This window comes from Oncorhynchus nerka, linkage group LG21 (assembly GCF_034236695.1).
Source record: "Oncorhynchus nerka isolate Pitt River linkage group LG21, Oner_Uvic_2.0, whole genome shotgun sequence".
In the NCBI taxonomy this organism is placed as follows: domain Eukaryota; kingdom Metazoa; phylum Chordata; class Actinopteri; order Salmoniformes; family Salmonidae; genus Oncorhynchus; species Oncorhynchus nerka.
In genome coordinates this window covers 22,217,057-22,233,813 of record NC_088416.1, presented here as the reverse complement: position 1 = coordinate 22,233,813, position 16,757 = coordinate 22,217,057, and the positions used below count along the sequence as shown (strand labels likewise).

The window sequence follows — 16,757 nt, the reverse complement described above, 5'->3', positions numbered from 1 at the left end:
TAAAATAGCCAGGGAGTTACTCTAGAGTCCCGATACAATTGCCCGTTGATGTAAAGTTTATCCATCACCCTGGAGACTCGTTGATTCAGGCAACACTTTTCCTTCACGATGGGCAAAATATATCCTTTCATTGATCTCGGTGGGGAAGTGATCATTCATTCCAAAATCAGTGTTTCTGAGTTCTCTGCACCTGCTCTTCGTCATTTCCTTTTGCTTAAATTTGTCAAAACATGCAATAATAGCCAGTGGCCTATTCCCCAGAGGCCTTACCCATTATATTGACTCTGGACGAAGTGACATTACGCACAACATCCGTGGGCAGTTTCAGTTGAGTTGACATAAAGTCTCGGACTGTGTCCTCACAGCCTCTGTTGTTGTCATTCTCCGGTATCCCTGAGAATATTAGATTGTTCCGCATTGAAGTTGTTAAGTTGTTTGTTCTCCCTTTGCACCACCTCCACCTTGCTATGAATACAGTCTACAGTACATTTCAGCATCGTGTTCTCTTTCCTTAGATCCTCCATCTGACATTGGCTGAATTCTGGACTGGCACATAATGCATTTCTGTTAGTGTTTTTTTTTATACATTTGCAAAAATGTCACTTTGTATTTATGAGGTATTGTGTGTTGACTGATGAGGAACATTTGTTTTATTTAATCCTTTTTAGAATAAGCCTGTAATGTAACAACGTAAAAAAAAGTCAAGGGGTCTGAATACCTTCCGAATGCACCATATGTGTGGGTGTCGTTTATGTCCGAGACATGTATGTTTTATGTATGTACAGCATCATTCTGGAATGTGGAACATGTTCCAGTTGTGTAAAGTCTTCCTTGACTTGTGTGAGTACAAACCTCCTAAAGGGAATAGCTTGGCTCAATGAGTGTCCAGAACACATCCACTGAGAGCAGTAGAGTCAACAGGGTCATCGTCAACAGGGTCTCCTGTGACATGGTTGCTGATCAACTCATCTCAAAGCAAAACAAAACCCTTCGTCACAACTGGGGGGAAAGTGTTCTCTTACTGTAACACGATGAGTTTGGGAAAAAATGTGGAATTATAATTGTTTTTCTATCGTTCCATCTGTGTTCCTTTTTCCCTTCTCCCCTTCCTCCTTCTCTCCCCTCTCTTCGGTTCCCCCTCTCTTTGCCCTCTCCCGTCCTTGTCCCTCTCGCCTTCCTTCTCGATCCCTCCACAGTGAGAGTGTGTTGGAGCTCTCTATAATGCCAAAAGATGAAGACGTGCTGCAGCTGGTAAGTGTGAGTATGATATTTCTGCCACACTACACCCTAATAGAAATACTCAACTCTCTCCTGATAAATGAATTGATTTAAGAATACTAATACTACGGAGAGATAACATCTTGGATATAGTCGTTCTTGTCATTCCTTTGCTTTGAGTTGAAATTCTCAAGCTATTATCCAAAGTTCTGTAGAAGCGTCACATGAAAAGCAGCTACACACACACACACACACACACACACACACACACACACACACACACACACACACACACACACACACACACACACACACACACACACACACACACACACTTACTTACTTACTTAGCCTCAGTCCATAAATTGCTCCACCACTTACACACATGACCAGACATGCAGAGCAGAGCCTCTGGACCAGGAGGAGCAACCCAGGGGCAAGAATGCTGACACAACCTCCCAGACCTGGGCGCCCGACTTGGGCCTTTCTCTCTCTCTCTCACACACACACAAACCCCTACCCACCAAGCACCCTTTCTTTCCCCTTCCAAATACTGTCCTCCTTCAACCCCACTACCACTCCTCCACCCTCCTCTCCTCTCACTCTGCCCCTCACTGCACCACGGGCATCGGTTGCATTCCAATGGTGACATCACCAGCACTAGTTACGCCCCCTTCCACCCTCCCACAGGGTAGAGTGAGGGAGAGAGAGAGAGAGAGAGAGAGAAAGAGGGACTTTGGAAAGGCTTGTCTGAGGACGGCATACTGAACGAAGAAGAAAGTAAGTTCGACAGATAGCAGAAAAGAACAGCGAGAGAGACAAAAAGAGGAGTGTAAAAGAAGAAGTTGAGACATAACCTCGAGAAAGAAGGAAAGAGAGTGGTAAAATCGTAGCGGCGGGAGTGTTAGTGTCTGTGGGAAGCAAACAGACTGGTGCATTGAGGAGTTCCCCTCCTCTCCTCTTCCTCTGTGAGTGACTTCAAGCCAGTATTGAGCCTGAGAGACACTGCCAGACTGAGTGTGGGCCTGCCCTGCTCTCTGAGGTGAAGCCTGAACACCAGCTGAACACTTCATCTGTAAGTGTTGCCTTTTGATGTGAATTCATTTCGGGCAAAGATGTTTTAAGTCTGTGGCTTTGTCGTTTCTTAATCGGTGTTGCGGCTGTAGCTTGGGGGGCTTGAACGCTTGAACGATGCTTCAGATATGTGTTGTTGTTGCGGGTATATTAGATCAAGCTAGCTGTAGCAGTGAGACTCTGTGCTGGTTTTGATAGATCCAGATTTGCTGCTGTTTTAAGTCAGTGTTTTGTTGAAGTGCTGTATTCGGGAACATTGCTGTGGGTCTGTGCGGCTGCAGACGGTTGCTGTGCTGTGGCTCTGGCTCAAGGCGCGTGCTTGTGCCTGCAGCTAACGAGTAGCTATGTTTGTGTTGGAGGCTGAGTTGGGGCCCCTGAGAGTCACTGTGGCTGAGCAGAATGAGGTGGTAGGAGGATGAACGCAGATGATTCTCGACGTCGCTTGCGGTGCAACATCATAGTTAACAAGGAGCTTTAGTGGAATGCTGTGCCGGTCAAACCTGTGACTGTCAAAGCAGTTGTATTGAATCATTGAGTCCATCTACTGATCCCGCTCCTTCCTCCCCTCTGACCTCTGTTCGTCACCTGACCTCCTCCTATTTGTGTCTCAGCTCTCTCCCTCTCTTGTCTCCACCTACAGGCATACTCCCAGGATGCCTACCTGAGGGGCAACGAGCCTTACACAGGGGGAGCCCGGAACCTTCCGGTACCCCCGCCCCTCTGCTACGCTCCCCGCACCAAGTCCCAGCCTCCCGCCGGGGCCCCGGCCCCCATGGGCCAGAACCAGCTGGACAACTGGAGCCGCTGGGCAGGCTCCGCCAGCCCCTTGTCCCCCCTGGACAACCGCTCCACCGTGGGCAGCCCGGCCAGCTGGCAGGAGGGACTGGGCGGAGAGCCGGGGGGCGTGTGCCACAGTAGCCCCCCCTACAGGACAGAGGAGATCCAGTACGGTGTGACCGGGCAGCAGCCTACGGGACAGACCAGGGGCCGCTCCTACTCCTCATCTTCTTCTTCAGGAGGGCCCCTCAGCAGCCCTCTGCATGTCCATTATGTCAACCACAATGCTGCTGGCACTGCCACCACCGCCTCCTCTCAGGCCCAGAAAGGCAGCCAGGCCTGGGCCAGCCCTCCCCAGCCGAGCCCCAGCCGCAGCCAGCATTGCCAACAGGCCCTGTCTGAGTGGTACTACAGCCAAGCTGCTGAGCAGCGTCAGGGCCGCAGTGGCAGCATGCACCAACGCCACCGCAGCTACTCTCAGGACAGGCTGTGTGAGACAGGCCCTGGGTGCCACCGCCGGGGTCCGGGCGGCTGGCCCCACAGCGCCTCCCAGGACACCCTGATGCTACTGCAGCAGTCGGGCCCCGGCCCCCACGGGGACCCTTCTTGGACCTACGGAGACTGGGAGGGGGCCCGGGACCAGAGTCACCCCTCCTCCTACGGCAGCAGAGCCCGATCGGAGAACCTGCTGGTACAGTACGACCGCTATGGCCGTTCGCTGGAGATGTTGGAGTCGCCCCGTTCCGAGAGGCCCGCCTGGCTGCAGCAGGCCTCACAGCAAGCACCCAGGACTGAGGCCTACCAGAGGCAGGGGAACCATTACAGTGTCGCACCGGCCCCCTCTATGGGCCGACAAGCACAGCCGCACCACAAAACCACCCCCCAACCCCACTCACAGTCTCACCCACAGCCCCAGCCCCAACAACCAGCCTCCCAGAGCAGACGTCTGCCCACCGGACAGAGCCTGGATGACCAGCCAGTAGGTTACCGCAGCTACAGCCCCTCCTTCAACCGCAAGACAGGCCGCATCATGCAGCAACCCTCCTTCAGGGACCCCTCCTACCTTGGCCCCCACCTCAGCTGGGCCCCCACCCCCAAAACCAGCCCCCAGAGGGTGTTGTCCCCTCAGTTCCATCCCCCCTGGCCTCCACCACCCCCGAGCCCCTTGACAGGGCCTACCGCCCCACCAACCATGAGAGAGGGGCAGTGGAAGGCCAGGCGGAGGTGCTAGCTCAGACCCAGGAAGTCAAACTGAGACAGAAACCCCCACGGGACGAAGGAGCGCCCACGCCATGCGCCACCCCCACTACACCCTGCCTGTAGATGGCACAGAACCCCCTGTGTTCCCCCTGACCCCCACGACACTGCCCCTGCCCCTCGCCCCTCAGGAGATGGTGCCCGCACCGTACCAATGGCAACCTGGCCCCCCTGTCTGTAGAGGATGACGCAATGGCCTCCATTCCCTTTATAGGTAAGCACCTCCACCACCACACACTCCTCCTCCTCTTCCTCTCCCAACCCCTCCATGTGACTTGAATACCCCCATCACTCACACTTCCGTTTAAGACACAAACATATTCCTCCTGATTGATCTTACTTTAACTTACTGGAAACTAAACAGTTTGTAAAAATAAACAAGAAGCTTACCAGAAATATTGACCAGAAAGAGGGGGGGGGGCATAGACTATTGACTTGGCCTCTATTTAGAGAATAGAACCATTCTCTCTGTGCCCTTCATTTCCTCTGTGGGTCTACCTGTGTGGCCAGGCTCCGGGCTTCTCCTCACTCTGTCTCCAGTCTGTGTCTTTGTTTGTGTTGGGTAATACTGTCACTTCCCACAGACATGCAGACAGTATTAGTAGTGTTTGATTGAATCATATGTTACGGGACTTCACTAACCCCCCCCCCCTCCTCACCAAGTCTCTCAGATCCCCTTTCCATTCACAGGAGAGGAGGTGGAAGCTGACTTTATGTCTCTCACTAGCTTTCGGTCTGTCTGCTTTCACAACAGGGAGAATATGTTTCTCTCTCTATGTCACTGCCATGAATTCCATTTGAATTCCAGCCAAGTTGGGTGACAGGTAGCCTAGCGGTTAAGAGCGTTGGCCCGGTAACCAAAATGTTGCTGGTTTGAATCCCCGAGCAGACTAGGTGACAAATTCGCCGATGTGCCCTTGAGCAAGGCACTTAACCCTAAATGCTCCTGTAAGTCGCTCTGGATAAGAGCGTCTGCTAAATGACAACAAACAAAGAGAAGAATAGTATAAATAAATTGGTTGAAACTCTAATAATAACCTTAACTTTTGGCATTATGTCTGGATTTACTGAGATTCACCCTCTGGGCTTTGTAACTGTTTGAACGTTTGTGTATTTGCATACTACATGTGTGTTCTACTGTAATCACACATTTGTATGTATGTATGTATGTATGTATGTATGTATGTATGTATGTATGTATGTATGTATGTATGTATGTATGTATGTATGCATGTATGTATGTATGCATGTATGCATGTATGCATGTATGCATGTATGTATGTATGTATGTATGTATGTATGTATGTATGTATGTACAGTGTGTGTGTGTGTTTGTGAGAACAGAACAGGAGGTATCTGGCCGTGTCTCAGCTTGTTGCCTCTCTTCTGCTGCTGAAAGAACACATGATGAACATAACAGGGCCTCAGTAAATAGCCAGCTAATCCTACATCCTGTACAGTACTGATCAACAGACCATAGCCTCTAACCCTACAGTCAAACCACAGGTAAACCAACCAACCACAGCTAAGGCAGGACCAGGCCAGGGCCACATGCAGTACCTATAGGAAGTCTACACCCCCTTGAACCTTTTTCACATTTTGTACAGTGGGATTGAAGCATTGATCGACACAAAATACTCCATAATCTCAAAGTGAAAAGAAAATTCAACAAATTTGAACAAATTAATCAAACTTGAATAACTGAAATATAGTCGTTGCATAAGTATTCAGCCCCTTTGTTTAGACAAGCCTAAATGAGTTCAGGAGTAAACTGTGGCTTAACAAATCACATAAGTTACATGGACTCACTCTGTGTGAAATATTAGGGGTTGATATGATTTTTAAATGACTAACCCTTCCTCTGTCCCCCATACATACCACATATGTAAGGTCCCTCAGTCAAGAACTGAATTTCAAGCACAGATTCAACTACAAAGACCAGGGAGCTTTTCAAACGCCTCATAAAGAAGGGCAGTGATTGGTAGATGGGTAACAATAACAAATCAGACGTTGAATATATCTCTTTAAGCATGGCCAAGTTAATATTTATGCTGTGGGGGATGTATTTACATCACCCAGACACAAAGATACAGTCGTCCTTCTGAACTGAGCTGCAGGACAGGAATGAAACTGTGTGTGTGTGTGTGTGTGTGTGTGTGTGTGTGTGTGTGTGTGTGTGTGTGTGTGTGCGTGCGTGCGTGCGTGCGTGCGTGCGTGCGTGCGTGCGTGCGTGCGTGCGTGCGTGCGTGCGCGCGCACAGGGATGTTACCATGAGGCCATTGGTGATTTTAAAACAGTTACAGAGTTCAATGGCAGTGATGGGAGAAAACTGAAGATGGCTCAACAACATTGTAGTGACTCTGCAATACTAACCTAAATGACAGAGTGAAAAGACGAATACAGATATACTGAATAAAAAATATTCCAAAACATGCATATATATGCGATAAGGCACTAATGCAATATTGCAAATAAAACACGGCAAAGGAATAGACTTTTTGGCCAAAATGCAAAGCCTTTTGTTTGGTCCAAAACACCACTGAGTAACTGCCTCCTAATTCTCAAGCATGGCGGTAACTGCATCGTGGTATGGGTATGCTTGACTTTGGAAATAACCAAGTTACAGGTTTTGACTTAAATCTGCTTGAAAATGTATGGCAAGACTTGAAAAATTGCTGTCTAGCCATGATCCCCAACACCTTGACAGAGCTTGAAGATTATTATTATTTATTTATTTTTTAAGGATAATGGGCAAATATCGCACAATACAGGTGGGAGAAGCTCTTAGGAGGTTTACTCACAAGACTCACAGCTGTCATCGGCTGCCAAATGTGCTCCCTAACATGTACCGACTCAGGGGGGTGACTAATCAGTATTATTATTATTAATGAACTAATCACGGCATATTACTGTTTTATTTTTATTTCATCTTTAACTTTAGAGTTTAGAGAATCTCGTGGAGATCGTCGACAAAAGAAATGACAGTTAAATCCATTTGAATCCCACTTTGTAACACAATCAAATGTGACGAAATCCAAGGAGTATGCAGACAATCTATAAGCAAGGTAGGCTACTCCACACCCTCAGATGGTCAGGACAACAACTGAGGTCAGCAAAGTGGCAAAGCGGATTCAAATGAGCGGCGTCGGAAACTTGTGCCTCCGTTAAAATGGAGAGACGGATAGATGCCCTCAATGTGGGGACAAAACCTTGAGGAACATAGAGAGCGAGAGAGACCGATAAAGAAAGAGATTTAATAAGGAAGAAAACCAGGGAACGGAGAAAATTCTTGCTGCTTCTCTTCCTTCCTGCTCAAGAGTCAGGGATGCAAGCTGAGGCACGTTTAATGACCAAAGACTTCAAACTCTTGTCTTGCTGTTTCTCTATCTCTCCATCTTTTCCTCTCCCTGATAGGATCTGTGATCTGGTTGTTTGGGAACATGATTTAATAGGCTGTAGAGCACATATGTCAGAGTCAAGGCCCGCGGGCCACATCCGGCCCGCAAGAAGGTTTTTTACGGCCCCTGGGATGATCTTGATTTATTATTAGAACCGGCCCGCAGCAAGCCGGCAGCCCGCAGATCTTTTACACGCACCAATACTACATTTCCCACAATGCAAAGGTGACGCACCGAGCAGTAGGCTGCTTCATTTCAATATTTATTGGCACAGCAGTCGTCAGCATCACAGTAAAATTAACTTTCAGATACCCATCAAAAATGGCAAAACGGAAGGTGGATACTGAGAACCGGGGGTTTCAAACAAGGTGGGAGTCGGAGTATATGTTCACGAAGGTAGCTGGAAAACCTGTGTGTCTTCTGTGTGGAGAAAGTGTGGCGGTACTGAAAGAGTATAATCTGAGACGACATTATGAAACGAAACACGCGGACAAAAACAAGAATATGGACATGGAACAAAGGCTACAAAAGGCAGAGGAATTAAAACGAGGCCTCAAATCTCGACAGGCTCTGTTCAAAAAAGCCAAATCACAAGGCCAGGCTGCTGTCAAGGCCAGTTTTATTTTGGCAGAAGAGATCGCTAAATCAGCCCGGCCATTTACGGAGGGGGATTTCATCAAAAACTGCATGATTAAAGTTTGTGACGAAGTTTGCCCAGAAAAAGGCAACTCTTTTTAAATGTGAGTCTGAGCAGAAACACCATTGCCGAGAGAGTAGACCAGTTGTCCATCAATCTAAAAGAGCAGCTTGTGAAAAAGGGAAAAGATTTTATTGCATATTCCTTGGCTGTGGATGAGAGCACCGACATTTCTGACATTGCCCAGTTGTCAATTTTCATCCGCGGAGTGGACTCCAACCTAAGCGTGACAGAGGAGTTTTTGGCTTTACGTCCTATGCATGGCACAACTACGGGGCATGATTTGTATGAAGAGGTGTCAAGATGTGTAAATGAGATGGAGCTGCCTTGGGAAAAACTCGTGGGTTTGACAACCGACGGAGCACCTGCGATGTGTGGACACAGGAGCGGACTGGTGGCGAAGATACGGGAAAAGATGCAAGAGGAAAACGCGACAGGTGAGCTGACAGCTTATCATTGTATCATACACCAGGAAGCGTTGTGCGGTAAAGCCTTGAAAATGGAGCATGTAATGAGCATCATCACGCGCACAGTTAACTTTATCAGAGCCAAAGGTTTGAATCACCGCCAGTTCAAGGCATTTCTGACGGAGTTAGAAACGGAGCATGGTGATTTGCCTTATCACACAGAGGTGCGATGGCTAAGCCAGGGAAAGGTGCTTCAAAGATGTTTCGAGCTTCGTGAGGAGATTTGTCTGTTCTTGGACAGCAAAGGGAAAGACACAACACAACTCCGAGACGAAATGTTTCTGTGTGAAATGGCTTTTCTGTGTGACATTACGAGTCATCTGAATGCAATAAACTTGCAGCTGCAGGGTCGGGATCGTGTCATCTCTGATATGTACAGTACAGTGAAGGCATTTAAAACCAAACTGACTCTGTGGGAGACGCAGATGCGGAAAGAAAATTTGAGCCACTTTCCCAGCTGCCAGACCATGAAAGAGAAGCTCTCTACCAGTGCGTTCCCGAGCACACAGTTGGCTGATAAAATAGGTATGCTTGCCGCTGACTTTCGACGCCGATTTGCTGACTTTGAAGCACAAAAAGCAGGTTGGAACTGCTCGGTAACCCATTTGCTGTTGACGTGGAAAGCTCACCACCAAACCTCCAAATGGAGTTGATTGACCTCCAATGCAATGATGCACTGAGGGCAAAATATGCGGCAGTGGGTGCTGCGGAGTTCGCCCGTTTCCTCCCGGCACAATGCCCCAGCTGCGCATCCAGGCTGCTCAAACGTTGTCTATGTTTGGCAGCACATACCTGTGTGAACAACTGTTTTCTTTGATGAACCTGAACAAAACATCACACAGAAGTCGACTTAGTGCTGAACACCTCCACTCAATTCTGAGGATTTCTTCAGCTCAGAGCCTTACCCCGAACATTGATGAACTTGTGGAAAAGATGGGACACCACCAAGTATCACCCTCAACCTCAAACAAGTGAACATTACTGTGCAATCACATATTTAGAGTTTTTACTCAGTTCAAGTTTAAAAGTTAAAATTTAATATTTGTTTTCACTGCATGTTACTTCTCCTTAAACAAAGTGTTGTTTTTGATTAATAGATTTTTGCACTTTATTTTTTTGTATTTCAATCCAATTATATTTTAAAAATATTTCAGTTGAGTGGATGATAGAAAATTGCTATTATTGTTTTTTCTTTGAAGTAAATTTAGCCCACTTTTGCTAAAATAGAAAATATAGTCTACTGATGGTGCCTTGAATACCGGTTTCTTTCATTTAATGTTCATGTTATGGGGATATTTATATAAAGGAAATTTGTCTTTTGTGTCTGTTGAAAATTAAAGATTACTGACAGAGCCATAAGAAAATATTGCTTTATTTATCTGATCATATTGTAATATATTTGTTAGGTTTTCAGTAGGTTCAATTAGGTTCACTAGACTATATGCGTCATTTAAAAATTTTTCAATGAACATTCGAACAGTCCGGCCCTCGTCTTGTAGCTGATTTTTTTATTTGGCCCTCCGTCCATTTGACTTTGACACCCCTGCGTAGAGGATGAGGCTGTGTAGTAGACAGACGCACAAAAGCACGGAGTCTGTGCGGTCCAGGATGGTGGTTGGATTCTCTTGCCCTCTAGTATCGGTCGTTTGACTTAGCGTTTCTCTATATGGTGCTTTCACTCACTGTAGTCCCCTTTTTGAATAGTGTTGGTAGCTTGCGGTAGCAAAACCAATGAAAGGAATTACGTATTGGAGCGTTTATACTGTAAATCCTAGGATTGGGTCTTATTAGGATGAGAAGCCAGAAGTCTCGATGGTGGGACAGGGGGCCTGGTGGTAGTGGGACCCCCTGTGAGTCACAGTACAGTAGGGGTCCAGACTGTCTCTGTCACACTGCCAGCCTCAGGCATTGCCCTCTCTGCCCACCGCCCTCAATGCTGCCTTTGTGTACCACTGGGAGATGGAAGGGGTACTCACCAGTCCACAGCCCCTCCACACTATACCCTCCCCACAACAGACACACAGAGCCACTACCCTCCACACAACGCGCACACGCACGCACACGCACGCACATGCGCACACGCACACACACACACGCACGCACGCACGCACGCACACACACACACACACACACACACACACACACACACACACACACACACACACACACACACACACGCATACTGAGCTAGCCAAAACATGGCCTATGCTCTCAAAGGCATCTCTCTTTCACCCTCTCTCTGTGTCTCTGTGTGAGCGGGTGAGGTCATGGCGTCTCCTATGGAGAAGGGGAAGTGGTAGTAGGCTATAGGAGTGTGTTGTAGTAGTATAGAGCCCTGCTCCATTCTAAGTCCTGTAGTGTGGTGGCTGGGAGCTCCTCTCTCTACTGGCGCTGCTCTGCTGCTGCTGGCTCTGTTAATGATGGCCTTTGTTAAACCCACAGGCAGCGAGAGCGGCTATTTCTGGGCTCGGCTGTAAACAGGCAGATTCCACATCCCAGATTGGGAATGTTTCCGCCTCTTCTCCTACTGCCTCTGTTGGGCTGGCCCTAGCACCCGAGACGAGAAACGGACGGCTACGGAGAGAAGAGGAGGTTGTGAGGGAGAGATAGAGGAAAGCAGGTGGAAGGCAGTGAAAGTGGAAGCAGAGATGGAATAGAGGGGAGAATATGTCTGTGGAGAGGTATGGTGAGAGAAGAAACAGACATGGGGGAGAGAGGGATGAGTGTTGCATGAAAAGTTACGTTTTGAGCACCTTGTAACAATACAAGAAAGCATAACATTCCGTTTTCAAAAGTTCAAGTCAAGGCTATAGGGGTTGCTTTCGAGTTGAGAGCCAAGTCGTCTTTGAGCCATAGCTTCCATTTGAGACTGAAGATCTGCTGCCCTCTGCTGTTTAGTGAAGGTACTCACAGACAGGCGCAGCAGCCATGATTATTAGTGAGGCCAGCATTAGGACCTGAAGCTACAAAAGTTCAACATGGGCAAAACCATACCCTTCCATCCCTAAATGCAAACACTAGTCTGGTCCATAATCCTCTGTGTCAGTCAGAAAGTGTGTTGTGGCTGGCTGGTTTCACATCCCCTTGTGTGTGTTTTAGAATGGTTGAGATGAACGTGGTAGGGTTATCTTGGACAAGGTTGGGTAGGTTACTTTCTAAATGACATCTGCTAGAGTTACTAGTTACCTGTCCAAAATTGTAATCAGTAATGTAACTTTTGGATCACCCAAACTCAGTAACAATCGGATGACTTTCAGTTACTTTTAGATTACTATTGCAGGATAAATCAACGTTAGAGTTTACATAGCTGATGTTGCACTATGGTGTATGTAGGCTTCTTTTAACCCATCGCTTTGTACTTTAATACAGATAAGTTTCACGTTTTAATGTCACGCGTAACAACAGTGAAATGCCTTTCCTGCGAGCTTTAAACCCAACGATGCAGTAATCAATCATTAGTGCGAAAAAGAACATACGGTAGAACAAAAACAAACAAGACATTTTTTCAATAAATAATAAGAATACGAGAAAGTAAGAAGCTGTATACAGGGTCAGTTCCAGGGTCAGTAGCTGTATACAGGGTCAGTTCCAGGGTCAGTAACTATGTACAGGGTCAGTTCCAGGGTCAGTAGCTATATACAGGGTCAGTTCCAGGGTCAGTAGCTATATACAGGGTCAGTTCCAGGGTCAGTAGCTATGTACAGGGTCAGTTCCAGGGTCAGTAGCTATATACAGGGTCAGTTCCAGGGTCAGTAGCTATATACAGGGTCAGTTCCAGGGTCAGTAGCTGTATACAGGGTCAGTTCCAGGGTCAGTAACTATATACAGGGTCAGTTCCAGGGTCAGTAGCTGTATACAGGGTCAGTTCCAGGGTCAGTAACTATATACAGGGTCAGTAGCTATATACAGGGTCAGTTCCAGGGTCAGTAGCTATATACAGGGTCAGTTCCAGGGTCAGTAACTATATACAGGGTCAGTTCCATGGTCAGTAACTATATACAGGGTCAGTTCCAGGGTCAGTAGCTGTATACAGGGTCAGTTCCAGGGTCAGTAGCTGTATACAGGGTCAGTTCCAGGGTCAGTAGCTATATACAGGGTCAGTTCCAGGGTCAGTAACTATATACAGGGTCAGTTCCAGGGTCAGTAGCTATATACAGGGTCAGTTCCAGGGTCAGTAGCTATATACAGGGTCAGTTCCAGGGTCAGTAGCTATATACAGGGTCAGTTCCAGGGTCAGTAACTATATACAGGGTCAGTTCCAGGGTCAGTAGCTATATACAGGGTCAGTTCCAGGGTCAGTAGCTATATACAGGGTCAGTTCCAGGGTCAGTAGCTATATACAGGGTCAGTTCCAGGGTCAGTAGCTATATACAGGGTCAGTTCCAGGGTCAGTAACTATATACAGGGTCAGTTCCAGGGTCAGTAACTATATACAGGGTCAGTTCCAGGGTCAGTAGCTGTATACAGGGTCAGTTCCAGGGTCAGTAGCTGTATACAGGGTCAGTTCCAGGGTCAGTAGCTATATACAGGGTCAGTTCCAGGGTCAGTAACTATATACAGGGTCAGTTCCAGGGTCAGTAGCTATATACAGGGTCAGTTCCAGGGTCAGTAGCTATATACAGGGTCAGTTCCAGGGTCAGTAACTATATACAGGGTCAGTTCCAGGGTCAGTAGCTATATACAGGGTCAGTTCCAGGGTCAGTAACTATATACAGGGTCAGTTCCAGGGTCAGTAGCTATATACAGGGTCAGTTCCAGGGTCAGTAGCTATATACAGGGTCAGTTCCAGGGTCAGTAGCTATATACAGGGTCAGTTCCAGGGTCAGTAACTATATACAGGGTCAGTTCCAGGGTCAGTAGCTATATACAGGGTCAATTCCAGGGTCAGTAGCTATATACAGGGTCAGTTCCAGGGTCAGTAACTATATACAGGGTCAGTTCCAGGGTCAGTAGCTATATACAGGGTCAGTTCCAGGGTCAATAGCTATATACAGGGTCAGTTCCAGGGTCAGTAGCTATATACAGGGTCAGTTCCAGGGTCAGTAACTATATACAGGGTCAGTTCCAGGGTCAGTAGCTATATACAGGGTCAGTTCCAGGGTCAGTAGCTATATACAGGGTCAGTAGCTATATACAGGGTCAGTTCCAGGGTCAGTAGCTATATACAGGGTCAGTTCCAATACCACATTTACAAGGTGCAGGGATACTAGATTGATGGAGGTATATATGTATAGGGGTAAGGTGAGTAGGCATCAGGATATATGATAAACAGTAGCAGCAGCGCAAAGGAAGATTGTATGTACGTGAGTGTGTGTGCGTGTGTAAAGTCAGTATAAATGTGTGTGCATGGTATGTGCGTGTTGGAGTGTCAGTGTGTGTGATTGTGTAGAGTCCTGTGAGTGTGCATAGAGAGTGCAAAAGTACAAAGAAATACAAGGGTCTATTTAGCAGTCTTATGGCTTGGGAAAAGAAGCGGTTCAGGAGCCTGTTGGTGTCAGACTCCGCTTGCCATGCGGAAGCAGAGAGAACAGTCTATGACTTGGGTGGCTGGAGTCTTTCCCGGGCCTTCCTTGCATACCGCCTGATATAGAGGTCCTGGGCGGTAGGGAACTCAGCCCCAGTGATGTACTGGGCTGTCCGCACCACCCCCTGTAGCGCTATGCTGTTGTCATACCAAGCAATGACGCAGCCCGTCAAGAAGCTGTAGAACATGGATTTGAAGGCCCCGTGCCAACCTTTTTCAACCTCCTGAGTGGGGAAGAGGCGCTGTGTCTTTACGACTGTGCGTATGTGTGTGGATCATTTTAAGTCCTGAGTGATTTGGATCCCGGGGGACGTGAACCCTCGGAACCTGTTCCTCTACAGCCCCGTCGATGTGGATGGGGGCGTGCTCGGACCCCCATTCCCTGTAGTCCACGATCAGCTCCTTGGTCTTAATGAGGTTGAGGGAGAGGTCGTTGTCCCGGGACCACACTGTCAGGTCACTGACCTCCTCCCTGTAGGCTGTCTCGTCGTCGCCGGTGATCAGGCCTACCACCGTCATGTCGTCATCACACTGGATGATGGTGTTGGAGCGGTGCGTGGCCTCGCCGTGGTTTGTGTACAGGAAGTGCAGGAGGGGACTGAGCACGCACCCCTGTAATACAATTAAGGCTATATCTTGACATAAAAAAACTAAGTCTGTCAGATTTCCAGTCATTCCAATTAATTGAATACCCCTTGATCTTCAAGATAAGGACTTATATATAGATTAGCCAAATAGTTTGACCTGAGCAAGACCCAAAAAACAAAGGACTTATTAACCTACTCTGTTTATGATTTTGTTGTTTCGAACTGACAAAGAAATGCTGCTCTCGTGGAATGGCATGCTTTGAGCACTGCCCAAAAGTGCTATTTGCATGTGAAAAATGAACGCCATATGCCGCATTTGCTATAGGCCTAATGACCATGCTCATGCATGATATCTTGATCATCTGTAGCTGGTTAAATCTATCAAAAGTGTGCAAGTTTGAGCATGTGTCTGTGAGGCCCATGGATTTTTAATTTTTTTTATCAGCACGAATTAGATTGAGCAATAAAAGCCTCACTCGTGGTCTTCTTAAATTAAACTTGTTTTTGACACTATGTGGAGCACAATACCACATAGTTTAGAAGGGAGGAAGTCCCTCAAAGTGTTATTCCATAGACTGGGATCTGCACTATGCTGCGGTTGCAAGAGTGAATTCTTCACTCGTGGCCGTCCACCGGTCGCAAAAACAATACACGATAGGCAGCTTAAACCTCTTAAATTCAACCATTGATTGGGTTCAAAATGCACAGTCGTCCACAAAAACGACAATCCGTAAGAAAGAAATAGCCCGAGCAGCAGTGTGAGTCAGTGCGCCATGTATGTAGATGTCAATAATACGTGATATCCGTGTCGCCCGTAGTCTACACCACTGCTGTCGTCCTGACCTCCAAGCCTTTGTTCAAGTAGGTTGTGTAATCTTTGGATGCTGACAGCGGTCTCACCATTGGAAGACCGCTTGGTGTCAACAACAAAAAAATCGCCAACATCCTTTATGAATTGAAGAGTAATCCAAGTAATCATCTAGTTTTTCAAAGGAATCTGTAATCTGATTACAATATTTTTGGTAACGTAATGGATTACGGTTCATTTTTTTTGTAATCAGTTACATTACATTACATGTAATCCATTACTCCTCAACCCTGATCTTCGATATATTACTTATGGTTGTTTTATGTATTTCTGTCGTTCAACTTTGAAATGACTGCTTTCATTTTGAAAATGCATAGCAGCTAACCAGTGTAATGCGCTCACACAAATGAACACACTGAATCACACACAGCCTTACACATTCTTCCCAACCCGCTAGTTGATAAAGAACTGAAACCTAGCGTTATTACATGGTACTCGAAGCCTTTTTCAGTTTCTATTTGAAGAACTGCTCTCATGGAGGCCGCAGACACAGGTACAGCATAGGGCGTTGTTTCAATCTCTCTGTATGTCGTTTTACTTTCCACCTTATTAGTTTGTCTATTGTCCGTGTGTGTGTGTGTGTGTTTTTTTATGCAATAGAGCTGTAATATGGCTCATTTACAGATACGTTATTGAAGTTCTAAATTGCAGTTCTGCCTTGTTCTTTCCTGACCATTTTCATCCACTTTCTCGTTGAGGATGCTTCATAGAACACATGTTATAATCTGTGTGTACGGTGTTTGTGTGTTAGAAGGACAAAGAAAGTGAGTGGTCAAAGGTTCTCAGAGAACCGGAGCATTCCCTTTTGAAAACAGTATCTCTGTCCTTTATGGTCACCCTCTGGTGGTACCTCATCGCTCTCCCTTCCTTCAAATCCTCTCCCCTCCTCC

General features: G+C 47.0%; 1 protein-coding gene across 1 annotated transcript in view; it reads left to right on the top strand.

Annotated features, from left to right (window-relative positions):
- LOC115104087 (rho GTPase-activating protein 23-like) overlaps positions 1 to 16,757 on the top strand; it is a 48,001-nt gene that overhangs the window by 22,072 nt on the left and 9,172 nt on the right. The window contains 5 exon segments of the mRNA XM_029625284.2: positions 1,197 to 1,251; positions 2,933 to 4,169; positions 4,172 to 4,336; positions 4,339 to 4,465; positions 4,467 to 4,540. Coding sequence (XP_029481144.2) covers positions 1,197 to 1,251; positions 2,933 to 4,169; positions 4,172 to 4,336; positions 4,339 to 4,465; positions 4,467 to 4,540 — 1,658 coding nt within the window.